This window comes from Amblyomma mixtum, chromosome 2 (genome assembly GCF_055824585.1).
Source record: "Amblyomma mixtum isolate Tamu chromosome 2, ASM5582458v1, whole genome shotgun sequence".
NCBI lineage: Eukaryota > Metazoa > Arthropoda > Arachnida > Ixodida > Ixodidae > Amblyomma > Amblyomma mixtum.
In genome coordinates this window covers 193,088,424-193,116,033 of record NC_143013.1, presented here as the reverse complement: position 1 = coordinate 193,116,033, position 27,610 = coordinate 193,088,424, and the positions used below count along the sequence as shown (strand labels likewise).

The 27,610-nt window shown below is 47.9% G+C and overlaps 1 protein-coding gene and 1 pseudogene across 1 annotated transcript; both read left to right on the top strand.

The window, feature by feature from the left end:
• The first annotated feature begins 11,822 nt into the window (after positions 1-11,822).
• On the top strand, positions 11,823-20,469 carry LOC149361951 (solute carrier family 22 member 7-like). Its single transcript, XM_089568191.1, has 3 exons — positions 11,823-12,173; positions 17,674-18,567; positions 20,446-20,469. The coding sequence occupies exons 1-3, from the start codon at positions 11,823-11,825 to the stop codon at positions 20,467-20,469; spliced, it is 1,269 nt and encodes a 422-aa protein (XP_089424317.1).
• Positions 20,470-23,049: 2,580 nt separating this feature from the next.
• Positions 23,050-23,994, top strand: LOC149361950 (uncharacterized; annotated as a pseudogene).
• The last annotated feature ends 3,616 nt before the right edge of the window (positions 23,995-27,610 follow it).

The following is a 27,610-nucleotide window of genomic DNA, read 5'->3' as shown; positions in this document are numbered from 1 at the left end:
AAACCCCTAGGAATTGGCCTCATTTTGCGTGTGAGGGTTAGGAATGGTATGTATGGGTGTCTGATCTTCATGTCCTGAAAAGGATATCCTGGTTTGGTGCTGTCTTGCATTACTGTCAATCTCTGGTCGTTTTGACATGTTATGCAGTGCCAGTGTTGAGGTAGCCAGTACTGTATGTTTTGTCCTTAATTTTTCGGAGGTGTGAATGATTTCAAGCTGGCTCTTGCTCAGTTGAGTGTGAAATTGTTTCGAGTCACGTCTTTGTTAGTACATTGGTTAGGTTTTCGTGTTATCAAATAGTGTTGTTCGATGGCTCCACATTTTTTTTCAGTTTTGGGGCACTTGACTGATTGTGTGTTGGTGTACATCCACTGCACGTGTCCTTTAATTTGTGTGCACTGTGATCCATGCCATTGGCTGTTTCCAGAATAAACCATTTCTCGCAAACACTGCGGGGTCAGCATTCTTTATTGTCTTGTCTCATTTATTGTTTGCTGTTTCGAAATATTTTTTCCTAGCGTTGTACAACTTTTTCTGTATTCTTACTTGACGCTCCCACAGCTTGGAACTCTTTGTACCTGACAGCATGAAAATCCTGCCTGAGCAGCTTCTGCTCTTCTACGAGAGCAGGGAAATCGAGCCAAGCTGACTCTTGAGGCAGTACTATTTTCTGTCACTGTGAGAATCAATACTACGTTCAAAATACTTAACACGGGAAAACAGGCCATATCGAGGTGGTGTATGTATGGTGTATGCGGTATGCATCAAATGAACAGATGCATGCTGTTCCTTTCACAACACGGAATAATATTCAAGCGATTCTGAACAAAACGAGTTTTCTCATTCAAGTCACGCGAAATTCAACTTGCGATGAAAAAAAATGTGGGAAAAAAAGTTTACATATGCGGGATTTGAACCCACGCACTCCCATTGCCTGCCTATCCTCCGGAGCGACGCGTCAGACCACACGGCCACAAAACAGCGCAGAGCGATACACCTCTCTTTATTTTTATTTGCGGACTACTTCCGTAGCTTTCACAGCGTTGCACATGATGTAGCGTTGGTAGCGTTCCCTCGCGGTACAAAGGAAAATTTAATAATGCATGAATCACTCTAAAGCGCTTTGAATCCAAATCTTGCACTATAAAATGCTTATAAAGGTGTACTAAGTGCATTATAAAATTCAACAAACCTCGTTTGTCGAATTGCACACGCAATGCACTTGGTGGAACGACAGACAAATGAAAAGTGCACTGGCGGTTGGCTCACGTGACCCGTTCTTTGTAGACCGCCCAAGGAGCCCATGAGGTGGCGCCGATGTGATGATAAAGCACGGAATATATCCAGATAACCCAATGAAGCTGGAGGCGTGACGAAGGTGGGATTTTCTCTTGCTACCATTAGTTCACTCATCTGAGGGTGTCGCCAGAACTCGGGAATATTCCGAGTTTCAGCAAACTCGGGCCTTCCAGCATAGCGCCCATGGTCCCGCTTTTCCTTTACGTTTTCTTGCTTTTAATTGCTTGGCGTTTTATTGGCTTTTACTTCAATTGTATTTTCAATATTCTATTTCTCATATTTGCATAACCCATCCCCCCCCCCCCTCGTTTTTTTAGCGTGCAGCCCTCTACACTCGTGTTTTATGGTTTGGTTTTATGGGGTTTAACGTCCCAAAGCGACTAAGGCTATGAGAGACGCCGTAGTGGAGGGCTCCGGAAATTTCGACCACCTGGGGTTCTTTAACGTGCACTGACATCGCACAGTACACGGGCCTCGAATTTCTCCTGCAAAGAAATTCAACCGCCGCGGCCGGGATCGAACCCGCGTCTTTCGGGACAGCAGCCGAGCACCATAGCCACTGAGCCACCGCGGCGGCTCCTCGTGTTTTATACTTCTCGTTTTATCCTTTTCTGTATTCGTCATATACATGTACTTTATAGTTTACTAGTTTTTAATTTTTTTTTTCATTTTATTATATATAGTATCACAGCCCTTATATGTATCCGGCCTAATTTTCTGCTATCTTTTACTTCCATTGCCATGCCCATCAATGTAATTTCCCCATTGTCATTCTGTCTTTCTTCACCACGAGTTTGTCTTAGTGTGGAGCCTTGTACACTCCCTTCATCTTTTATTCGATCTACATGGTCTATTCTGAAAGTAGTAGGACTGATTTTTTTAAACAAAAGTTATTCAAGGGAATAGTACAAACGATTACAATTTTTCAAGGTAGCACCCTGCCGCACCTACACGCTGCTGCCAATGAGTTTTACAGTTTTCGTACGCCTCCAGGAACGCCTGGACCGGAATGCTGTTTAGCTCCCTCGTCACGGCCTGTTGAACCACCTCTACCGATCCGTGATGCTTCCCCTCCAGCGTCGATTTTATTCTCGGGAATAGAAAAAAGTCTGGCAGCGCCAAATCGAGGCTGCAGGGGGGCTGAGGCAGCGTTGCCGCCTTCTGCTGGACCAAAAATCGGGGTCCTCATTCAGATGACGAAGATGATCCTACCGGTTGGCCTTTTCTTCCTCTGACAACACCCCCGGCATCAACTTCACGCACGCTTTCCTCATGGAAAAGTTTTCTGTCACGATCCCAAAAACTTGGGTTTGAGGAATGCTGAAGTCATCAGCAATCATTCTGATACTCATTCTACGATCACTGTTAAGTAAATGTTTCCCTCGCTACACATTTTCGTTGGTCTTGCTGTCGAAGGGCGTCTGAAGCGGTCGTCTTCCTCCACTCTTTCCTTACCTTCTCGGAAAAGCTTGTGCCACTCAAAAACACCTGATCTACCCATGGAAGCGTCACCGTAGACTTCCTTAATCATGTTGTGAGTCTCTCTGCCCGTTTTACCAAAGTTTACTCAAAATTTGATCGCGTATCGCTGATCCAGTAAACGCTCGACGAATCTGCGTGACGAGACGTTTCGACAGGGGTTCACAATACAAGCGACCTCCTCTCTTCAACGGCCGAGAGCCGACCGCCGATTTTCCCCTGCATTCCCAATATCCCTCTTCAACGATCCAGCATGAGCAGGCCACCTCTCGTCCGCCGGTTCACCCAGGAAAAAACCAGTCCTACTACTTTCAGAACAGACCATGTATTTTTATCTCCCCTTTTTTGCCGCGTTATTTGTTTGGCTCTTAACCTTGGCAAGCTTGAAAAGCGCTCTTTGCAGTAAGTTTCAGTACGCGATGTCTCTTTTCTTTCGATGTTCCCCCGGCACCGTGTTTTCCTTTTCTTATTTTATCGTAATTTTTGCTTCTTTTCCAAACGATGTTATCTTGGCTGTGCTCTTCTTTGCGCATGCTCATCGCTTGATGGTGGTCATCAGCTCCTATATATTAGACGTGGTAGGATTTCAAAAATAAAGTTGCAAGTTAGCGCCTGTCCTGTCCACTCCTGTGTCGTCGGTGTCCTTTTGGCGCTATGTTTTCGAAGAAAAGCCTGAGAGCTTCTGCTGAGAAACGCTAGTTTCAGAAGCCTCCATTCAGATATGAGTGATAACATACTGTCTGATCGATACTATCTGACGAAGCTTTATAAGGCGGCCGAGGGCGTCCCTGTTTTGCTCATTAAGCACAAATACTGTGTTCAATAAAATATCTCCGGTCGCGAGACGAGGCTGCGCAAGAATGCGAGTGTCGTAACGTCTCCAGAAGTGGACGACCTCGACCAACAGCCCATGTGCTGTTTCAGTAAGAAGCGTTTATTGCCATTGATATGCGGCGCAATTCATATACTGAACGGCAACGTCTCAATATGGTTCCAGAAAAGGGATGTAGCGCCGAAAAAGACAACACGCAAGACGCGAGACGGGATCCCGTCTCGCTTCCTGTGTGCTGTCGTTTTCGGCGCTACAACACTTTTCTCGAAACACGCACCAACTGCCCTCAACAAGTATTACTCAGTATTTCTCAATGTGTTCTTTGCGCCACAGAGCAGGAGATAATGACACCACTAACTGGAGTTCTTGTCTGGTCTCATAAATAAAATTTCCTATTAGTCGCCAGGAAGCGCTGATTCACCGGAACAGGCTAGGTTGCCTCGACGGCCAGTGCCGCTTTCAGGGTGAGGACACCGCTCTCGACGGATGCATGTTGAGTCCCAGTCTCCCGTTTGGCTGCATTGGGGGCAATTCAGCGGCGGGCTGTTCCGAACAGAAAGCTGCCTGTACCGCTCGAATTTCCGCAAATTTGATTCCGCAATTCCGCATTCTTCGTCGCGTCTATCGCTGGAATAGGTGAATTCGACGCATTTCCGCAACCTTGATAAAAATCGCAATAAAGAGAGCGAGAGAGAGCGATAAGCTTTATTTTCCATCAGTGATGGGTAGAGACGAGGCTAAAAGCTGTAACCGCAGCTTGACTGGTCCTCACCCCCCTGCATGAAAACGACTGGTTGCACTTGACAGCGTAACTTATGCAAGAAAAACATTAAATACACATATTTGTTGGCATGGTACGTGCACATTGCTCACAGTGAAAATACATGGAAAACAAACCTCATGCTCCGTGGTGGAATGCAAATTTACACAGTCATGAACGGTAAAGCACCATGAAATTCTCACACATCTGAAATTGCCGCACAATTGCATGCGAACACTGTCCGAAGGACAAATACATCATAAGTGAGACGGCAGTGAAAAATCGGTTAATGAATTATACAAGACTATTATGTACAGCCGGCCAAATCTTCAGCGGCGTGCGTGACGGTCGTGTTTTCCGTGCTCCTGTAGCTTATGACAGTGCAAACAAATCTGTACAGTTATCGGAAACACAAAAAAAGCTGGTGTCATCGGCGTATATGACGAACTTAGCCTGCGTGTCTACAATTACAATGTCCTTTTCGTATATATTAAATAAAAGTGGACCTAAAATACGTCCCCGTGGAACTCCCGATTGACTCCCATTTAAACCTGAAGAACCGTTTAGCTGAACAGATTGCACGGGAGGTGAGAAGCGTGATCTAAGTAGCTGTAATGGCAATCATGAAGAGGATTTTTCAAGAAGAGGATTTCGGTTTAGGTAATCCAATGCCTTTGCAATCTAGAACTATTCCTAATACTTAACTTTTACTTTCTCTGTATGTTACAATGTATTCCATTTGGTCGAGCAAAGCAACTTGTGTAGATCGAAATTTCCGAAAACCATACTGGGCATCAGTTACACTGTTTGTTTTTTAAATAAAGGTTTCAAACTGCACTAGCATACGTTTTTCTAACCCTTTGGAAAGTACAAGGATTATAGAAAATGGCGATAGTTATTTAGATTTTTATGATCAGCTTTCTTAAGGATGGCCCTTATTTTTGCTACTTGCATGTCGTTAGGAAAGACTCCAGAGCATATATGCACAAATTAAAAACATGCGCTAGGACAGGCGATATAACGTCAAGGACATATTGGACGGGTTTTATTTGCAGGCCATGGACATCAGGGCTGCTCTAACTTTTTGTTGCATAATCGTAAAGTGCACTTCATTACTGGTCAGAAGAATGAGGAAAATACTGTTGGGGATTTCTTTAATCAGGGGCATTGCATGCTTAGGTAACACTGATACCGGTATATTTGCGAAGTGGTCATTAAAAGCATTCGGGAAGGCGGGTCCAGATATTAACTCGCCATTTATCTGGAGTTCACAAGTCGGGCAAGGAATGGATGATCGGCCAAGAACATGAAGGAGTTTTCGCAAAGTAGATTTGCAATCATGCTTCACTCTGTTAAAAGAGTTCTCAAAATAGTCATTTTTATATTTCCTGACTTCCTGGTTAAGAATATTTCTATATTGTTTAAACACTTTTAGGTTAATCATATCTCGGGTGTGAATAAACTTGTGGAACATGCAATTCTTAACTTGAATGTTACACAGTAGGAGGTCATTAATACAAAGTTTCGTGATTTTAATGTAAGCGCTAATAACTCGAAAAGGAAATTTTCTTCTGTGAAGCTCATGAACCTATCGGTGAATAAGCAAAAAGAGACATTAGGATCATCTCATTCTTGAACGTCTCACCAGTCTGCTCTCTTTAAATCATCCTAAATTGGTCTAATTTGGTTGGCAAAATGTGTTAGTTAATTGATAACTTTGTAATTTACTTTTTTCTATTCCTTGAAGTTTCATACAGAAAAAAATAGGAAGGTGATCAGAGAGAGATCGCTTGCCAGGACACCTCATTTAAATGCATTGGCTATGTAATTGGTTGAGAATAAGTAATTAATGCTAACGAAGTGGCCGCAAGAAGTGTTGCAAGCTGTACGGCTTTTTATATTTTGCTTTTAAAGGAACAAATTGAATTCTTCAATAGGTTCTATAGTTGACTGATGCATATTTATATTAAAGTCACCTCCGCAAACAAGGCCCACGGCAGTCATTAACGTATGAGAAAAGACACTGGAGAAAATGAAAGAAAACTCACAAGTTTTCTTCAGCGGGTCTGCAGACAAGAACAGTCCTGTTGCTGCGTAAAGATAATGCCTCGAAAACCGTTGTTGATTCTGTGAAAGCTCAAAGCAGTTTGTATTTTATATTCTTCTTTATCAGCATGGCAGCACCGCCTCCTCTGCCGTAACTGCGATTAAGATTACATGCCGAATATTCCGGAATACAAAGTGCATCATCATCATTGCGATACCATGTTTCAATCAACATAAGCGCATAAAACTGGATCTTAATCTGATTTAACAGAACCGCAAGTGACGTGATTTTGTTTCGAGCAGATTGAATGTTATCGTGAAATCATTTAAAGTACGACTTAAAGTCGTTGACAACGAAATTTCCAACGTTATTTGGAGAGACTTATTGGTATATACCCATGACAGAATTTGGGGAAAATGTAGGAGAGAAACAGCAAGGTGAATTTGCGAGGGATGCTGCCTCATCCAGTTTGTTCAAAGCCAGGATGCGCCATGCCCGATCTTCGTCCCTGCGCCACACATGGTGGAAATCATGTTTTTTGGCTGATTTCATGGCTTCAAAAAGTGGTTCTTTTGAGACTTTCGTCAAATTTTCTTGAACATACACCAGCGATGAGTGGGTACTTAGTGCTCGCCTCTACTCAAACCATTCTTTGCGGGCATCTTGTATGGCGAAGCAGAGTACAAAGGCAGGAATGTTGCCGTGCTTGGCCGGAAGGCGTAGAACGGCGACAACATCGTGTTTGGATAACTCAGGAACATCTATCGTCTCAGAAAGAGCATTGAGTTTCTCAAACAAGTTTTCCTGTTCAGTCTCTGCGACGCCTGGAAACTCTAGGTTCATCCATTAAAGATCATTTAGCTGTTCCTTTATAGTTTGCACACCCACTGTGTCCTGCTGTTCAAGTTTTTGTGCCTTATTTTTAATTTCCTCGATCTCCGCTTCATGATGCATTGATTCCACAAGAATTTTATCGTATCTATCACACATCAGCTGCACAGCTTCTTCAGTGTTTTCAACGGAGTTTTTCAGGCTCAGAAGCGTTAGAAGTTTTTCCTGTATATCTACAAGGACAAGGCTAATCTGAGGTATTTCACCTGCCGCCTCTGCAGCCTATAACGCATTAGGTTTCTTCGATGCACCCCCTGGTCGCCCTACTCGGCACGTCTGGCATCGCCATCCCTTTTATGTCGTTTCTCTCATGGACTTGAACTGGGCTTCAGCAATACCAGGAGATTTCCCTATGGGATACACATGATTTAGAAGAACGTCAATTTGGGCTAGAAAGTTCCATTATTTGAGGAATTATTTTATTGCAGCGCTATTACCATTTCTGTCTCGAAGGGATACACATAATTGCAGTCATTGCACTTCAGATCGGAATCGTCCTCGTCTTTTTCCGTTGTGCATATCAAGCACCTCAATTCATCAGCCATGTTCACAGCACAGTTGTCTGGCAGCAACAGGAAACACATACATAAAATAATGCCCAAGCTGCCAAAGAAAAATTAGGCTGAACTTTAAAAAGTCAGAACGGCGTTTCAGCAGAGCTGTCAGCGTGTCCCCAGTCGCTGCCAGAAATGCCCAAAGTTGCGTGCAGCCTCTGTTTTATAGTCCGTGTTGCATGTGGGCATGACTCTCGGTAGGCTTCACCATGGCTGTGAAAAGGCTATTCAGCTCCACTCCTAACCTGGTGGTCGACGGTCTTCTGATATATACCTGACAGCAGGCTGCGGGGTGCGATGTGTCGATCAAGTGTCTTGATTGCTATCTGTAACAGTCAGAACGGCGTTTCAGCAGACTTGACAGCCTGTCCCCTGTCACTGCTACAAAGTACTCTCCTTCCAACAGGCATTATGATATCTTGGGTTGCCCCCCCCCCCCTAGCTGTTGTTAGAGGAAGTACTGTGCTTCCCATTGGAGCAGCCCATCTAAAGATAACCACCGCTCCAATTTGAGGAGTTTTGCAGACCGCTGTTTTTCAAAAGAACGTGCTTCCCCTTATAATAGGTGAAGATTGGTTCCTATCAGCAAAAGCTCGCCGCATCTACGAACCTTCAAAGCCAGTCTATCTCCAACATGCTGCCACAAACGCCACGTTTATTGTAAGCCAGAAGCTTGGCCAACTAAATCGCCAACGCCGTTCTTGCAGCAGGTTCAAAACACTTTCTTCCGCAGAAACTACTTACAATGACTCTCTACAGAAGACCCTCTTTGCAAGAGGTCTGCACAAGAGCAAACGCCCTGGAAAGCATTACTAGCTAACACTATATAGGCAATCAGCCTTTCTGTCACTGCTGTCCCAGTGTTGTCCCCATCTTTAATTAAATTAACGCGGACCTCTCCATTATGTCTCCTCTCATTGCACATGTGCAGCTTTGCCACTTTCAACCACATACAGAAGACCTAACTTTCCATGGCATTCAGCACTCAGTTTTATGCGCGAAACAGGTGCACATGTCTGAGAAAAATAGAAAAATGGCAGGCATTTTACCAATCTCGTTGATGGTTGTGGTCTTGGGAACCAGATGGCAGCCACTAAGGGGGGATACCAGGATGGCGGTGGTAACATGCAGGACAGAGCTGCAGAGTTGTGAGACCATGGCGGACACTTTTTTTTCTTCCAACCCGCTCTCTCTTTTCTTAAAAGGCCTGTTTAAGGCTGTTTAAGACAAGCCGCCTAATGTTTAAGTTTTCGCAAGCCGTCAGAGAGCATATATCGCAGCCTTTTAAGTGGTCTTCGTATACGTAATGTAACTTCTTTCGTGGCAAGTTAGAACACAGTTTTTATTCGTAATGAAAAGAACAGTTCAGAAATCCTTTTGAAATTTTCTTTATATTCTTTCTGTTTCTTGGTTCGGTTGTGAGAACAGAAAGGCCAATAAAGTAGTAATTTGAACTCAACATCGTTTGCCGTGAAATGGGACATCGTCGATGCCCTTGTCATATTAAGGCTCAAGCGTGGACTTCACGACATTTTCCTTAAACATTACCTTGAAGCAAAACTGGCGCGTTGACAAAAGCCGGGAACAGTAAGACGCGGGTCGGGTGCCAAATATCAATTTAGTTTATTTTGGAAAACAATTCCTCATAACGACGGCGGTGCAGTATGGGCCCATTTTAGCCACTTAAACTGCACGTGCTCTCTTCTAGTCATCGACGTCGGTACGGGTGCAGTACAACTTTGCATGACCGAGCAGCTGCTCGCGAGGTCAGGCATGTGATCACGGCGGGGCTGATTTCATAAGGGCATGAAAAGGAGCCCTCGGGGGATTCCTGCGGGAGCGCTGCTGCGGCGCGGTCACGTACTCAGTGGGCAGAGCATGAGTGATCAGGGTCTAGTACACGGAGGCCAGGGCGGTACCACTCGAGAATATATAGAGAAGATGGAAGTGGCAGCTACTAGGCTGGAATAGCTGCATTGCGTGAACGGCTGCTACGCGAGCAGTCAGGTTTCATGCACTGTTTCGAGCCTTTATCCTTCGCGCCCGCATGGAGCGTTTTTTACCCGCGATGTCGCGTCGCCCGCGCGACGCCGGCGTCGAAGAATTCACTCCCGCATGGTCAGCAGCAGAGCGGCGCGCGCTACGGGCACGTTACGGGATACGTTGACAAGATGGCGGCGCCCTGCTCTCCCGTTTCAGAATAAACACGTCACCGCTGGATTCTTCGACGCGATAGCTCGCTCAAATGGTAGCGGTTCGCTTTTATTTCGCACAGCTCGCCCACGCGTAGAGGTATAAACCAGAACTAGCCCCTGTTTTTAAGATAATTTGGCAATTTTCAAGCTCTTAGGCCTAAGTAAATGCAGTATGTTTACCTCGCAAGAACGACATCTGGCGAAGCCGTTGTCTAGCTTTTAGCCACTTCTTACATTTTGATCTATTTGCAGTTTTTCTTCTTGGAACGAAAAAAGGCTCGCAATGCAAGCACTCTAGTTATCAGTAATTACGAATGAGAATTTCTTCAACACAGCGTTGATGTGCTTTGGCGTCTAGCCACTAGATGGCGCTACCGTTTACGCGTGCCCCTGAGGGACGCTACGGCACGGCCAGCTAAAAGCTAATCCTCCGAAAGACAACACGATGCTGGCCGTTTCGGCCGAGAAACCTGACACCCAAGCCTCGGTACCTTCGGAGCGCCAAACACCCGCCTTTCCATGAAGTGCGACGCCGTTTAGTGGGTCAATCTGCAGTGCCATCTCAAGCTCGCGAGCGCGTCTCTCTCGGCCGGCGTGGCTCCGTCCAGAATCACGTGACGCCCGCTCCAGCTCTCATTGGCCTTCTGTCGCTGCCTTCTGCCGGCATCGGCGGTGCGTCGGCGTCTTTTTTTTGTTCCGCCAGAACGAAACGATTTTGCAAAATCGTCCTGTCCGGCGGCAAAACAACGCTCCGGTCCATCGACGCCGACGAATCGCCCGGAAAAACGCTCCATGCGGGCCACGCCTCACTGTACTTTTGTTCTGTCATGCTCAAGTGTTAACGCTAATTTTCTTGTAGCCTTACTTATGAGCTCTCGATATGCTTGACCGTATGCACTCTTCGGCCGCTATGTTGTATAATAAGCCTGATTGGAAGCGCTGGTTTGGTCCGGAATAAGCCGGCGTCTCTTTTACGCTGACTGTCCCTGTGTCACTTGTAGGGCGAAATCATGCCTTGCAGACTGCGTTCTCCGGAAGGCGAGGCCTTCGCCACATATTTCACATGCAAAAACATGAATACATAAGCAAAAAAATGGAAAGTGGCCAGCGAAAGGTGCAACTAAAGATGCATTTTTAAGTTGGAAAGCTTGAGTATAGAACATGACGCAGAGGCCCCTTAGAATGAGAGAAGGTGAACGGTCCTTAAGTGAGAAGAAAAGCTTCTCATTATTTTTATCAACGAATCTCCCTACGCACCTTCCTCCATTCTCATATGTTGTAATCCGATTTAAAATGTCTATAATTCTATTGAAGGCACGTTCTTAACTTTTTCGACGGCATTTGCCTATTTAAAATGCTGCATGTTCTTAGAGCTGCCACCAGGGTAGAGTTCTCACAGACCGCAGCAAAGAAGAAAGCTTTTGGAATCAACGAATGCATGCAACGCGTGCGTAATGTTTTCAGCACAAAAGAAGGTGACGACGTTAGTTATGCTGTGCTTCGTGGCGGCTCTTCAGCGGTAGTCTTGCTTCCACTGAGTCTCTTCTGAACCCAAGCGTTAAGTGTCACCTTGCCGATTGACCTCGACATTCTAGGTCATCAGCCACTGTGGAGTTGCTTTGACGGATGCGGTCTCCAGCTATTGAACCAACGCTGGTCGAAGCTTCTACTCGTGCCACCACCACTGCTGCGCTGGGTACCGAAGCGGCAGAAAGCACCAGCACTTTAACTTTTTCGACGGCATTTGCCTATTCCTAACAAGACAATGCCGCCAAATGCTGAAGACGGCTCGGAGGTGGGTCCCAAATCAGGACCTCCTAGCCTCCTGGAGGGCTTCGTGGGCACTGGTTCGCGAGCCCTCATTCAGGAGAACGTCTACGTCATCTTGGGCCACGGACTATTTCAGCAGTGGGTGTTGCTGGGCACGATCCTTAGCATGGCCGTTCTCTTGATGCACGCGTTCGCCTATTTACTCATCGGCGGCCCTGTGGACCACTGGTGTCAGCCGCCTCCGGCTTGGCGCAACTTGCCCGTCCAGGAGTGGAAGAATGTGGCGATTCCTGTTCTGAACGACGGAAGCTTCAGCAAGTGCACCATGTACGACCCTCCATTCCCGGTGAGCTTCATATTTTTCATAGCTCCTTCAATCTGTCTCGCCAAACATGATATCGAACTGGAGCCGTCCTGCTGCCATCATTGTGCAGCCTGCTTTCCTTGCTCATAGTGACAAAAATTTCGATAGTTAGAGAATTTTCTTTATAAGTAACATAAGTACAGCTTTCATTTGTAGACGGCATCATGGTTGGAAGTCTCCCGCAATATATCATAATAATACAATGACGGTCGATTTGCTTAGTTAGGCCAACTGCGAAACATAGGTGTGCTAGCACTTCTGTTGTGCAGTGCGGTTCGGGCGCTCGGATCCAATCTTCAATAATGAAAGCTATTCGGATACCGATAATGTATTAATTCACATATATGCGGAATTGATCACTCTTCATTCTACTTTCATACATCCCTTTAAGTTCACTTACCACTACTGGCGCAGTGGTGCAGCGGTTAAAGAGAAGCTCAAACACTTTGCGAAAAAACTGAGTTCCCAGCGTGATTTTCTAGTTATTTCTCCGCTGAACTGAAATATTTTATTTAAAAAAGGCGGAACTAAACGCCAACCGCTGTTTTTTTGCAAGAAAACGCCGAGCAGCACTTCAGAGTGCCGAGCCACAACATCGCTGCTTCCGGTGATATTCGACGGGCAAAAAGTTTATGAATACATTAGAAAAAAATAACCCGAAAGAGAAATATTTGTGCATTAATATATTCTGCATAGGCAGTTCAGGTATGCTGCACACCACTATAGCCGACTAAAACTTAAGAACGCAGCGGCTTTTCACCGTCAAAGGGCCCGCTTTCAGCTAATGCCGTCGTCCGATTATCAAGACCCTGCTAGCGTGACAATCCAGGGAGCGGGGCCACAAAGGAGAGAGACCCATGTATCCGCGGCCATAGAGGGAAGGGATTATCCACTATCATCAACTACTGCCTTCTTTGTCACACTAGCGGGGCCATGAGAATCGGCCGACACCACTGGCTGGGAGGGGGTCCTTCGACAGCGGTAACCCGCTGCGTTTTTAAGTTGTATCAGTATACAGTTTGCCTCAAAGAACGACCAAACTAGAGAAAACAAGCGGTACCAGCAGAGCTTTGCGTTCATCCGACGTTGACCAAACGGAGGGATCGAGAGCTGCAAGCGAACAAAGCTAGACACCCGGCCGACTCTCCCAGGATGACGTCACTTCCGCCAGTTGTCCCCCCCCCCCCCCCCCCCCGACTATCCCGGAAACGACGTGGGCATATCGGCGGAGCGTTTTTAAAACGAGCTTTCGCCTCTTTTTCCGGACGCCATCGATAAAAATTTAAACACAGCATTTACAAGCTCTCTTCTTCCCAAACATTGCATTTCATGCAATTTTCAAACGGTTTCAGCGTCCCTTTAAGCGATCCGCCACTGCTCTCTGATGGCAGGCCCTGCCATCAGAGAAACCAGTACTTGATGGAACTGCCACCTGCCTTGGTGAGCTGTTTGATCACAAAGTGGTGGGCGGATTGCCATGTTCATATACTAATGCATGGGGTTTCACGTAAGTTGAACCAGGCATTTAAAAAAAGTGGCACACCGTAGCTGGATGAAACAAACGACATATTGGTTCCCTTCGGTTGAACCTCCTCGGAATATTTTTTCATTCGAATTGCTAGTAATTCTTTAATTAGCTAGGATTTAAAAAACGCGGATTGCGCCTGTAAGCTACCGTATTGCAGCGCCGCCAAGCGCGTTCTGAATGAATGTAGCCTGCTTGTTCACCGTCTTGAAGTGTGGGACCAACGCCACTCTCAGCGCAGTCTTGAAAATATGTCAGCCCTTTATTCCTGAACATGGAAACCGTGCGGCGCCACTGATAGGCAGGTCACTGACAGCCAACTCAGACGTGGTTTTTATTGAGATATCACTCAAACAAAAAAATGGAAGGGCAAGCAGCTGAGTCCAGCATTTAAAGCTAGCCTCCGTTTTTATTGTTATCATCTTGTAGCCCGTCGAACTGAGTGCCGGCCGCTCACTTCTGCACTATTAGCGACCACGTTTCGTTCGCTCAAAATCCGTTTGACTGTGCTGGAATACGGTAGCGCGTGAGCCATGGAGGAAGGAAAACTAAGGAGAGGCCCTTGGTATTCCCAATGCATTGGCGAGAATGTGGCGGAAGTGACGTCAAAATTTAGGCTTAAAAAGTCGGGCCACTAGCAACGTTGTCGTTGTTGCTAAGAAAACTCGGGCCACTGGCAACAGCGTACGGCGTCGTTAGCGTCGTCGTTGCTAGGGGCCCGAGTGTTTCTCGGTGGAGGTGGACGGGCTTTCGGCACGGTGTGTTCGGCCTTGCGTGTTAAAGTCTACATGCCTGGCGTCGTGAGGTTACGCACGCATCTAAGATTGCTTTTAAATGCAGCAAATAACCGCTCATTTGATATTTTGTTCGTCAAACTTGGTGTCGTTACGCGGAGCGATCGATGCATTGAAATGAATCTCGCGAAAAGGTGGCACTCCGGAACCGCGCTTCGACACGCGAAGAAGCGTTGATTGTTTTGATCAGCGAACTTTCGCACCTCATCAAACAGCACAGAAACATGAAGCCGCTCTCGGCGATGCTGAGCTGCGTGTCGAAGGCCACACGGCGGGTGTGCGGTTGCCCGAGGAGGATGGTGAGCTGAGCTATAAGCGGCGCGCAATGTCGTCTTTCTTCGCCTGGCGTCGGGAAAGGTTCACCGCACCGGTGCGCCGGTCTGTGTCTAGTTGCGTGTTTGCGGGGAGGGAGGTGTAGGAGTGTAGCGGCGAGCGGCGGGGTTTTTTTGATTCCTTCCTTTTACGAAGCGCTTGCGAGCCGCGCGCGATCCCCGCCCCATAGTTCGGTGGAGAAAGAAGATAGTGAGGAGAGCCGATCCAACTTCCGGTTGCGGGGCGGCTTCACAAAAAGTGACGTCAGGGCCACTCCTTAGTTCTTTCCTTCCTCCATGGCGTGAGCCCAGTCATGCGTTTTTAGAGCGCCCGTTTCTGGTTTCGGCGGCGTCGCCGTTGTCCGTTGTAACCAACACTGGGCACCTTAGTCGCCCTTTAAGCCGCGAAAGCAATGGAACGGCAGCTTGGAAAGGAATGAAAAGGCGCATAACTGCCCGCTTGGAACAGTGGACATCTCAATCATGTTCGTGGCGGCAGTGACAGATGTGCGCAGTATGCGTTGCCATTGACAACGTTGTGCAATTTTAAGGAAAGGAAGTGTGCATGCCTTGCTTCCTGAGTCAGTGAATGACTGAATCGCACTTATAGGTAGATGCGATGATGAGACAGAGATGTGGGATGCAGGCATGGACAACGTTGTGCCAGAAACGCGGCGCTGAAGCCATATGCCGTCAGCGTCCATTGTGTTCATTGGCATTGGCATTGACAATGTTTTCCACACCGATCATTTTAATGAAAGGAAGTGCGCGTAACTGGCTCTCTGGGTCAGCGGACGTCTGAGTCAGCGGCTTATAGGTATGTGGGGTGAAGAGAGAGATGTGGGCTGCATGCGTTAGCGCTTACAACGGTGAGCGAACTATCGCGATCAACCGTTAACTGCCACCTGCCAGGCTGGCAGGGTGGTTCGTGACATTATTGTAACTGTAAAGACAAACAGGAATTTCTTACCACTTATGCGGGTGAACATCCCGTTCCTCTCGCTCGTAACGCCTCCCACGGCTGTAACAGCTACGAGAAATACTAGCCTCGTCTTTGAGAACCAGGCACTGGTGCAGCAATTCGACCATATATCCATTTCTCTGACCACAAACACTCCACAAAGTGGAGTGTTTCTTGAAGATGGAAAATGTGTGAAAAATAACGAGTTGCCTGCAATTGTGCTTAAGCCTTGCTCGAATTCCTTGCCTCAATCTGTTGAAAAGCTGAAACAGCTGATGAGCTGCGCTCAAATTTCGCACTGGGAAATAGCGTAATCGTGGGCAATGTTCTTTTCATACTTCGCGGGTTTCCTTTAAATGACGAAAAAAAATGGCCACGAAGTCTGGATCGGTTCTTTATTTAACCCCCCCAACAGCTTAACGAGCGCAGGTGATCCTATAATCAATATTTCAAATTTTGCATAAATAATCTTGGTAATTAACTATATAATGGGTACTTAAAATCTAGTCTGCGGAGCGCCACATGAGGAGAAACAATATGTCGTTAGTTTCACCTTACTCGCATACAGCACTTTTTCTAACCTTTGGTTGAGGTTACGTGAAACGCCCTGTACACACAGACACACACATCTGGGCAGGTTTCGCAATACTAGGTGGGCAGGTGGCAGGTTGTCCACCACTCGGTTAGCAGGTGGGCAGGTTGCCACAAAGCGAACTCCAAACAAAAGCACAAACACGGAACGGCTAAATGCTCCAAAAAGTCGCGATAAGTGCTAGCGCAATAAAAACCACGCTAATATTTTACGCAAGGTGTTTTGATTCCAAAAGTAGGTAGTACCTAGGATAGCAAGTACCTAGGATAGCAAGTACCTAGGACACCAAGCAAGACTACTACGAGCTGTCTACAAAATCTCCTCGGCAATCGTCTCTAGCCAATGTCGCAGCTATTCCGGGATGGGCGCTGTGTCATCTTAACCACGTTGCTAATCCGGCACGCCCGCACAGGAGGACAGTCGTCACGTCCAAGCGTCCTGAATTCATAAAAGCAGACAAAAAAGTTTGGTGCCAAAATAATCATGGCATCGAAAACTAATGCCCTCTGAAATTTCATTTGGTTCTTAATGTTCATTAGTAAATTCGAGCGCACCTGGTGTCCCATGTAAGCAGCCGGTGTCCCATCTAAGCAAACGAAAATTGATACGGATTTCAGGAATGAAGCCTAAACCTTAGTGTTGGCTCTCGCTCCCGAACCGGTAACTCTAAAAAGAAAAAAAATGCAGACGGTTTAGCATGGAAGTGCGGAATATTCTGTAGTACGCTGGGCACTTAAGGTCCATAAGTGCTAAGTGCATTTCACCTAAAGGCCTTTACCCGAAAGGCATTTACCACGAAGGTTTGCTTTATGGGGTTCAACGTCCCAAGGCGACTCAGGCTATGAGGGAACCCGTAGTGAAGGGCTCCGGAAACTTCGACCACCTGGGGTTCAGATATATCAGATGTACCCGATGTATCAGATGCTCCAAAAGATGTATTTACAGACATGCAGCGTGTCAAATGAACCAGAGTTCATTTTACACGCTGGAAGTCTGTGAATGCTATTTGTTTTTTATGCTCATCTCCCTATGATGAGCTATTTTGACTAGGTATGAGATTATATTAATTAAAAATTATCCCTTTCCACAATGCGCGGCGACAAGCGATATAATGGTGTTGTTTCGTCGCACAATTTTCACGACGTTGTAGATTCCTTCTTAAGGTCACGTTCATGGCCCGCGCTAACCCTTTATGCTGACTTCATTATATTTAATTATAATTGCACGTTATTACTGAACGTCAATCTTCTCACGTGGCCTGATCCAGCTAACACGTTAATTTCATTTTTGGTTTCGAAGGAGGACGGTGAGGAGAAGCGCCAAGAGGTTCCCTGCGACCGATGGGACTACGACACGACGGACGTTGGTGAGAGCATCGTGAGCATGTGGGGCCTCGTTTGCGAACGCAGTTGGCTGTACTCCATGTCCTCCTTCGTGTACATGCTGGGCACGCTGTGCCTGGTGCCTGTGGCTGGCATAATGGCTGACCACATGGGCCGCAGGCCTATCACACTGGTGAGCGCAGCCATCATGCTGTTCGCCACCATGGCGGCCGGTTCGACGCAGGCCTTCGGTGTCTTCCTTACGGCCCGGTTCGTCGTTGCCGGTGCCGCCAGCGCGAACAGCGTGTTGAACTTTATCGTCCTCTACGAAGTGACCGGGAATGAACACCGTGCCCTGTACATCCTGCTGGCCAACAGTGTCGCCACCACGTTAACGCCTGCGCTGTATACCTACCTGCGGACGCTCCGTCCTAGCTGGACGCTGTCGCATGCGCTCCTCGTCGTGGCCACGGCAGCTGTGCTGGCCTGGGGCTATTCCCTCGAAGAGTCTCCTGTCTGGCTGCTGTGCAGGTGGAGAATTCCTCAGGCTGAGAGCACTATTCTGCAGGCAGCAAAGTCCAACGGCATTGATATGGCCAAGGCCAGACACACCTTCAGAGCGCTCAGCCGACAGCTGGCGAAGCGGGAGACAGCCTCCGAAGGAGACACAGGTGGCTCGGCGCGCATCTTCTTAGAAGCCGCCTTTCGCCGGCGCGCCTTGTCAGTATTTCTGTCCTGGTTCGGGGTGACATTCGCCTACTACGGCGCGCGCATGGGCCGCTTTAATTTGGAAAGCCACTGGATAGTGCCTGCCCACCTGTTCAAAATCCTGCTCCTCATCGTCGTCTACTACAGCATGCGGAAACGAGGCGTAAGGGTAACGTTATCCACCACGCTGGCTTTGCTATTTGTGTGCAGCGCATTTCAGACAGTATCGTACGAGTGGAGGTTCAGAACCGGGATGTCGGTGTCTACACTAATGATCTTCAGCGCCAGTACTGCCGCTATGTGTGTAAACTACGTCTATACCGCAGAGGTGTTTCCCACTGCAATACGAAGCATTGGGTTTTGCATATCCTATTCCATCGGCCATGCGGGAGCTCTTCTGGCCACATTGGTTGACACCTACGCTGAAGCCCAGCGCTTATTAGCCCTCAATATGGTCATGACAGTGCTTAGTTAGGTAAGCGGGCTGGCGGTCCAGTGGCTTCCAGAGATATTCGTCCATCAGAAGAAAGACACGGATCCGGGAACCTTCGACGAGCAACAACGGAAGCAAGCCCTAAAGGAACGCCTTCATCCGCTGCAAACATCCGCGAAGGCGGCAAAGCAAAGCCATTCGCAAGAACATCGGAAATCTAAGCGGAGGCCGACAAGCCCTGGTGCATCTGCAGCTCCAAGCGCAGTTACGTCTGGGGTTACCTCCCCTGCGTCAGTTAGTTCCCCGAAGCCAACGACTACATCACCGTTACAAGAGCTAAGCTCACCTCCACAAAATGCTGGATCCAGTTTGAATGGTGGTGGGTCTCCCGTTTCTCCCCAGCAGACGACAAGATTACCTTCCCATAGCAATGGACAACACGAGCAAAAGACGGTGCCAACTTTGGAAGAAGTTGGATCGCCTCTCCAAAAGGCCGAGTCACATTCTTTACTCATTGGATCACCTTCAGAAGTCCCTTCTAAGCGGAAAAATAAGGTGTCAAAACGCCGCAAATTTACTCAAGGTGCGCCTCCCAGCTCATGATATCGAATCCTTTCGTATGTACTTCTTTTTTTCCTTCGTGGACGGGTCCTCACGAGATAGCGAATTATATTAGACTAGCTACACTTTGTTCTAAAATATGGACTGTTGGACATAAAACCAACCTAGACGTTTCTGCGTGCGTCTTTCTTAATATTAACTGCTTGAAAATCGTCTTCACGTGACTGCCGGTGAACATTAATGTAATGCCGGCGTTTAGTGCATGGTGACTGTGTTTCTTGGCGTCCTTGGCTGTGCTGCAGCAATTTTGTGCTTGACGTTGTGACACTTGTGAAGCGGGCTTCTCTTGAAGTTACGGTACTCGAAGAGAGTATGTGTGTGTATTGTCTGTTTTTACTGATACGGTGAACCAGTCGTAATGGCCAGGGCTACCTCTAAAAATATGAGCAATTTTCTTGAGCTCAGCTTTTTAGTAGAGGAGCTGCAAGCAGGTTGCAATGGCAGAACACACATAAAAAGATAGTGTAATTTTTAGTGTCTTTTATGTGTCCTTGTACTATGTGTGGCAAAAGAAACTGAGCACATATGCATAACTTATTACTATATAATGATACGTCAGTGCCAGCAATGGGCCTTTGGTAGAGCCTCCCACTCTTGCGCAATAGAACTGCGGTTAGAATCCCGGTCCCCAACTACCCACTGAAAAAAAATAGAGCGACGATTGAATTTATTGACCAGGCCTGAGGTTCGGCCTGATTTCGGCGACCAAAGCCGATAACACACTCTATGCAAAACAGGATTTGGTCACTAGCTGTATTGACACCCGCCGACTGTATGAAAACACTAATTAACTGCCGACCCTCAGTCTACGACAGCTGTGGATCAAATGTCCAATGCGGCGGTCAAGACTGTCACGCAGTGGAGGGTGCTTAGATCTCTGCTTCAGTCAGCCTGGCTTTGGAAAGTGAACCTGACAACTTTTACATTGGAACCCAGAAAACAAACGGAACAGCCTGTTTTGGAATATAAAAGTCAAATTTGACGCAGGTCTGCACCAGCGGGTCGCGCTAGTGGAGAAAGCTCTTCGCTGTCTGTAATCACCATTTCCACACACTGGAGCTTCTATCAGGCTCTGCAATGGCTCCATGGACTTTAACTCTTTCCCTACCGCGCCCATTGAGTATCGTTAGCCCGCTAACGATAATTTCATAGCCTGATTTCAAAACCTTCTACGTTGCTAATGACCATGCTGCAGTTATAGTTTGTAGGCCAGGAACCAAAGTTTTGTTTCCGATGTAGTTTTCTTTTGTCTCGCGAGGGAGCACTTTTTAACGCGCTGCGAAGAAATGAAGACGCGGACCTGAGCTCATTGCCTGCCATGTTGACCGCAGATGACGCCTTCGCCGCTCGACTTTGGAGCCTTCCGCATTGCTTACAGGCACGATGCGCATCTGGCTTGTAGCCGGAGAACTGAAGTTTTGTTTCCGATGTAATTTTTAGAGCGCAGCTCTTTGGCGTACGTTCCTGGGTTTCGCGTCGTCGTCGGCGTTGTCGTCGGCCTCGTAACCAGCTCCGCCCCCCTTTCATCCCCCCAGCGCTAGCAGCGACCGACTGATACCGCTGGATGCCGCTGACGCCGCTAGAGAGTCAAGATAACGTGACTGCATAGAACACCGTCGCCGCCATGCAGAAAGAGGAGGAAAGGGTCCCCCCCCCCCCTGTTCTTGTGTGGCGGATAGGGTGCTCTTCAGTTGCCGACGCGCCGGTTATTTCACGTAGGCCCCGGCACGTCGACGAATACGTGACCACCTTTCCACGGCTAGACCTGGTTCTTAGCGCTGCGGAAGCGAGGGTATCATATTGTTTGTGTCGGCATCGGCGGCGTTGTCCCTGAAACCAACTCCGCAGCTGGGGTTGACTCACTATCGGCGTCAGCGGCATCAGTCAGTCGCCGCTATCTCTTCCCTCCTCCCTTTATCGTGTTGTCCGCTTGCTGCGCGCGCTTCTGCCCCCATCATTTGCCGCTGGGTGTACACGCCGCCCCCCCTCCCCCCTCTTCCTGCGTAAAAAAAAAAATATTCTGGGATAGCGCTTACATGTGTTGCTCGATTTCTTTGCCTCAATCTATCGAAAAGGTGAAACAGCTTATTTGCTGCGCTCAAATTTCGCATTAAGAAGTAACGTAATCGTCGGTAATTTTTTTTTGCCCCGACAAAACGGCATTTTTTGAAACCACTACGAAGATGCGGTACCATCGAAGTCGCTTGGTAGCCTCCGCATGCGCGGCACGCGCTCTAAGACAGCAAATCTCAGGACTCCGTTTCGTCTGCTAGTGATTTGATCGACGTCCTGTGCAACAACGAGCCTGAAAATGTTGCAAGGTGCTGAAGATGATTCAGTTTTCGCATCGTGATGATGGAAACCAGCCTGAAACATAGGCGGCCGCACTCCGATGCACAACGATAGGGTTTCCAGTTATTCTTTTGTGGCAACAATGCTATTCAAGATCCAAATGAATTTTTGTTTGCAGCAAGTGGTCAATAGACAAACATTTTGCATATTTCAGAAAATTTTTAACATTTTTTTCTTTTAATATACAAGCGTGTTTTTGCAAGTTTTACTGCATTTTTCTGAAGTCTTGTTTTTAGCAAATAATTTTTTTTGTTGCAACATGCAATGTGTTGTTTAAACGTATATTAATAGGAAGAAGGTATTGCGATGGACTTGGTGGCATCGGACAAACAGGGATGCTCACCGATTTCTTCTTCATTGTGCTGATCGCGCTTTATTCGGCAAGATTCGACGATGGACACAGTGCGCATGCTTGCCGAGAAGCCGGCGCTTTGAACCCCCTGGATCGCTCGACTCATAGCCGTATCATCGACGGAGCACTACCGCCACTGTTCAATTCCCTTCCACGTGTGGTGCGACCATACCAGCTGACCCAGGAGGTGACGTCATCGGAAGCGCGGCAGCGCAGCTGTATAAACAACAGCCCTACCGGCCGACACTTGAGTGGACTTGGTGGTATCGGACGAACAGGGATGCTCACCCATTTCTTCTTCATTGTGCAGATTGCGCTTTATTCGGCAAGATTCGACGATGGACACAGTGCGCATGCTTGCCGAGAAGCCGGCGCTTTGAACCCCCTGGATCGCTCGACTCATAGCCGTATCATCGACGGAGCACTACCGCCACTGTTCAATTCCCTTCCACGTGTGGTGCGACCATACCAGCGGACCCTGGAGGTGACGTCATCAGAAGCGCGGCAGCGCAGCTGTATAAACAACAGCCCTACCGGCCGACACTTCAGTGGACTTGGTGGTATCGGACGAACAGGGATGCTCACCCATTTCTTCTTCATTGTGCAGATTGCGCTTTATTCGGCAAGATTCGACGATGGACACAGTGCGCATGCTTGCCGAAAGGCCGGCGCTTTGAACCCCCTGGATCGCTCGACTGATAGCCGTATCATCGACGGAGCACTACCGCCACTGTTCAATTCCCTTCCACGTGTGGTGCGACCATACCAGCTGACCCAGGAGGTGACGTCAACAGAAGCGCGGCAGCGCAGCTATATAAACAACAGTCCCACCGGCCGACACTTCACTTGGCCGACACTTTGGACTTGGTGGCATCGGACGAACAGGGATGCTCATACATTTCTTCTTCATTGTGCAGGTTGGTGATAAATACTCAGTATATTCTGTTCGTGATGACTCCCGTGCTTTGATGGTGCTACCAAGTCCACAGTTTCTTGTTTCTACATTGGTTGATTGCTTTCATGTAATTAGATTGCTGCTACTAACATCTGGGGACGTTGAACTAAACCCGGGACTGCGCTCTGACTCAGACTCAGACTCTAGCTCTAACACTGAAATGTTGAAAAAAATTCTTAAAGAGCAGACGAAAACCAACAAAGTTTTGAAAGAGCTAACAACGAACCTGAAGCAAGTAGAATCAACAGTCAGTAGTATCCAAGACAGGATTGCGGCAATAGAGACGGAAGTGAGCTGATTGAAGCATTGCGAAGAGAAATAGCAGAATGCGATGAATCTTGTACGAGTACCAATAAGCAGATGCTAGACCTGGCAGCCAAGGTGGATGACCTGGAAAACAGGAGCCGACGCAATAACCTCCTAATATACGGTGTAAAAGAAGAGCCGGAGGAAGATGCACAAGCACTAGAGGATAACGTCAAGCAATACATTTTTAAAGACGTTCTTGGAATAGAAGTAGTCTCAATGGAAAGAATACATCGAATCGGAAACCCCAACAGTGAACGCTCCCGTTCGATCATGTTGCGACTTTTCGATTTTTCTGAAAAAGCTAAAGTTATGTCTAGTTGTTTTAACTGAAGGGATCAGATCTATCTATAAGTAAGGACTTTTAAAGAGAGTAAGAGACATACGATCAAACCTTTGGCGTTCTGCAGCAGAAGAAAAGGCGAATGGAGCGAAAGTGTCTCTTACGTTCAACAAGCTGAAAGTAGACGGAAAGGTATACATATGGAATTCACAACAAAATTGCAGAATGGAGGTATCTCGCTCAATGGCTTCTGCGCTTGATAAAACGAAAGTCCGATGGAAAAAATGACAAGGTGACCATAAAGTTCTTAGAGTTGTATCGCTCAACGCGCGAAGTATAGTTAACAAGCTCAGTCTACTTGAAGGCATAATACTGTCTTATCAGCCACACATCCTTGTCATTAGCGAAACGTGGTTGAATGCAGGAGTGCAAGACTCGGAATTAATTCCGCCATCGTACAAACTTATCCGCAAATACCGAGGCACAAGAGGTGGAGAAGTGGCGATAGCGATTAAAAATAACATTAAATTTTCCCGCATGGATGACACTGATGGCCATGAGAGCGAATGGTGTAATATTGAATACGAGGGCAAACGCATACTCCTTGGAGGCGTGTACCGACCACCCAACGCTCCTCCTGAGCATCTCGAAGTGATGCACGACTACCTCATGCAATGTACAAATTCTAGATCCAAAATAATCATTACAGGAGACTTCAACTTGCCTGGTGTCACCCAGACTTCGCGCACTTTTACGTGGGAAGCTCCCAGACACCCTTAGAGCGTGTGGGGGTAGCGGTCTCGGACTCGAAGGAGATGCCCTCGACTCAGCGTGGCAAACTCAGCGGAGACCAGCTACCAAGTGACAAGAGGTTTTTGGGCGTTCGGTGCCCAGCTTTCGCTGGTCGCAAGCCAGAGAATGGGTCGGAGCCAAAGGTTCACAAAACAAAACAAAGTTTATACAGCAAAGAGACGATACAGAGGATTTCACAATCACTAGTACAAACACATACAAAGTGATTAACAAAACAATGCAACACGTGCAAAGTTAAACTCAAGAGAGAATACAATACTCAAAGGAGATATTACACCTAAAGTGCACTAAAACAGGAGAGAGAGGTAAACAATCAAAACACAATTTGTTCACCGGGCACTGCGGCAGTCCGACGACCACAGTTCCATGACGATGCCGTCCCGAAGACTGGCGACCGTTGCCTCGTTGGTCCGATGCTGGCCGAGTGGTGTTTTCCCGGGAGTCGAACGGGCGCGCTTCGATGAAGCTTAAACGGCGGTCCGGACTGACTGATAGCGGTCAACGTCCTTCTTTATAGGCTCGCTCTCCCGTCTGTTTGTTGTTCGCGCCCGAGTAGGCGCGCACGAACACGCAGCATTGGCAGTGCTGTCTCCCTTTCCTCTTCTCACCGGCCGCGCGTCCCCATTGGTCAGAGGTCGCGGTTCGCATCTCGAAGTTTCGAGCGTGTTCTTGAGTGGCGCCGACGCCGACGGGCGAGGGGGACGTGTCTTAGTGCACGCAAGGCTACGCCCTTTCCCCCCGTCAGCTGTAGAACCGACTCGCATGTTCGAGAATCTTCGGCGTGGATGACTCATCCCCTCGGCACACGCCGTGGCGGTGGAGAGAGAGGCACGCGCTCGGCGTGGCTTTCCCTCTCTCTCGTTGGGCTCGCGCCGGCGAGGCGCCGTGCGCGCGGCGGTTTTTCTTTGTTTGTTCCTAAAATGCGCCGAATTTTGTGACACTGCCCCTTCCTTTAAGAATATTGTGTAACAATATTCACAAACCACAAAATTCGCGCGCACATGCATGCGCTCACACAGTCAATGGCGAATGCCAAAGTACACACATCAATACCTTGATGCTTTCACATACGAAAATCAATGCAATGTTCACAATGCACATAAAAACACACTGCGATTGGGCAGGCTATTATCACAACATTGCAAACATGGAGAACACAAGTATGAGGCATGCTTTCGCCTATACTTCCACGTTTGGCCTACACATTGGGTTCGGGACAGGATTGCTTTCTCCAGGCTTTCAGCCTCACTCGTGGTCCTCTTTCGCACGCGACTCTGGCCTTTCTTCCTGTCGCGGGTTCGAGTCTTCTTCCGTCTTCTGCTGAGGCTTCTCTTCCGAACGCTGTTGTGGCCCAGTTTCCTATTCGTGCTGCTGTCTGGCTTTCCGCCCAGTCTTCGAGCCCTTCTTCCTTTCCTGTGGCTAGCGCGTCTGTTGCGAACAAATTTAACGCCAGTTCGCTCATGACGGCTCCACTTCTCGCGTTCTGCTTCTCGGCGCGCGGTCTTCTGTTTTCTTTTGCGCCTCCAGACGGAGTCCTTACTGGACGCTGGGCTGGTTCGTCTCAGCTTCTTTATCACTTTGCTGCAATGTTCGTGCAGCTCACTTGGACTCGACTCGGCTGTCCTCAGCTTGGTTCGGTTTCGTCCCATTCGGTTCCTGAATTTCCTCCGGGGTTTCTGCTGTTTGATTCCACCTGCATCGGCGGTGCTCGATTGGCTTCTTTTTCTTTTTACTTTCTTCCAAATTTTCCTTTGGGTCAAGCCCGATTCACTGACAATGGCGTCATCCGAGTTGTTCTCTCGTGATGAAGTCACTGGTTCAGCTCTCTTTTGTTCTTCGAGGACTGTGCCTTCTTCTGCCAAGTCCTTTTTTCTTTTCTTCCTTCTGGCTACTCTTCGAGCGCAATGCTCAGAGCTCGGGTCAGGACAGATTGGAGAATCGATCTCACTTATGAATTCTCCTTCCTCTGATTCTTTCCTAAGCTCGTCAGTTTCAGTACAGTGGTGCTCCATTACTTGCACCGCACTCTTTCTTTCCTCAGAGGGAAGAGACTCCTCGCCTTCCTCATAGGCAGAAATTTCCTCGCCTTCCTCTTCGGGAAAGCCCCCCTCGCTGCTCGAGGGTTCACTCGGAACGGCTTCCGGGTCTTCACTGAGTGCGCTCTCCTCAGCTATTACTACATCTGAGCTTTCACACTCAATGCCATTTAACCACTCTTTCTCGTGGTCTTCACTGCCGGACTCAGAGGTGTAGCACTCGGACTCCTCCATATAGATGCCAACTGCTTCTTCGTCCTGAGGCGGCTGCTTCAGGCTCCCCTCTGACTGAACCGTCAGGTTGGCCTTAACCTCAAAGCCTACTACCTCGGTAGTAGCTACGCATTCAGTTTCCTGAGGAAGCGACACTTCGGTCTGGTCTTCACTCTCTTCAATCAAAGTTGTAAGAACCAGCTGTTCCACAACCCCATTCTCATTAGTGGAGCTAGTTGCAACCTCTTCCATGGTTGTCACCGAATCAGTCTCGTTATTACTGCGCATGTTTTCGCTAGAGGCTAAAAAATGATACTCCGTTTTCTCTGCCTTCGCTTGTGCTGGAGCCGCCGTCTCTACTGTAGACCTATCGCCTGCCGACCTTTCTTCCGTATGGGAAGCGACGGTCTCGTCAGCCGCACCGGTGTCCCATATTTCTGGGTCGTTCGGCGATCTCGCGCCTTTGATGTTACCCAGGATGACGTCATAGAGTAGGTGTTCCATGCACAACGCTGTCACTTCTCCGGTGAAGTACGGAGTGTTCACGTGCACTCTGGCTTCATGTAACAGCTGTGCGGAACCATCCAAGAAATACACAGGGCTCATTTCTCCAGTAAGTTCTTCATCGGAGACCAATTCCCTTTTGATGAAGACTCCGGTGCTGCCTGTGCTTCTCAGAACGGAAACCGACTTTCCACAAATTTTTCCTGGAAGAACCGGCATTCCCTCAGTTAGAGACCCTGGTCTGACGCACGTAACTGTGCATAACACTGGAGGTTTCTCCCAGTACGCCTGTTCTAGGCAGTCGGCCCTAAAGTCTTCCTCCTCGCCGTCGTACGAAG

Excerpts from the sequence above, each read along its gene's own strand:
- LOC149361951 (XM_089568191.1), top strand. The coding sequence starts at position 11,823 with ATGCCGCCAAATGCTGAAGACGGCTCGGAGGTGGGTCCCAAATCAGGA. Across the intron at positions 12,174-17,673 it reads TGTACGACCCTCCATTCCCG|GAGGACGGTGAGGAGAAGCG; the intron begins GTGAGCTTCATA and ends TTGGTTTCGAAG. Across the intron at positions 18,568-20,445 it reads ACAGCATGCGGAAACGAGGC|GTCTGCACCAGCGGGTCGCG; the intron begins GTAAGGGTAACG and ends AATTTGACGCAG.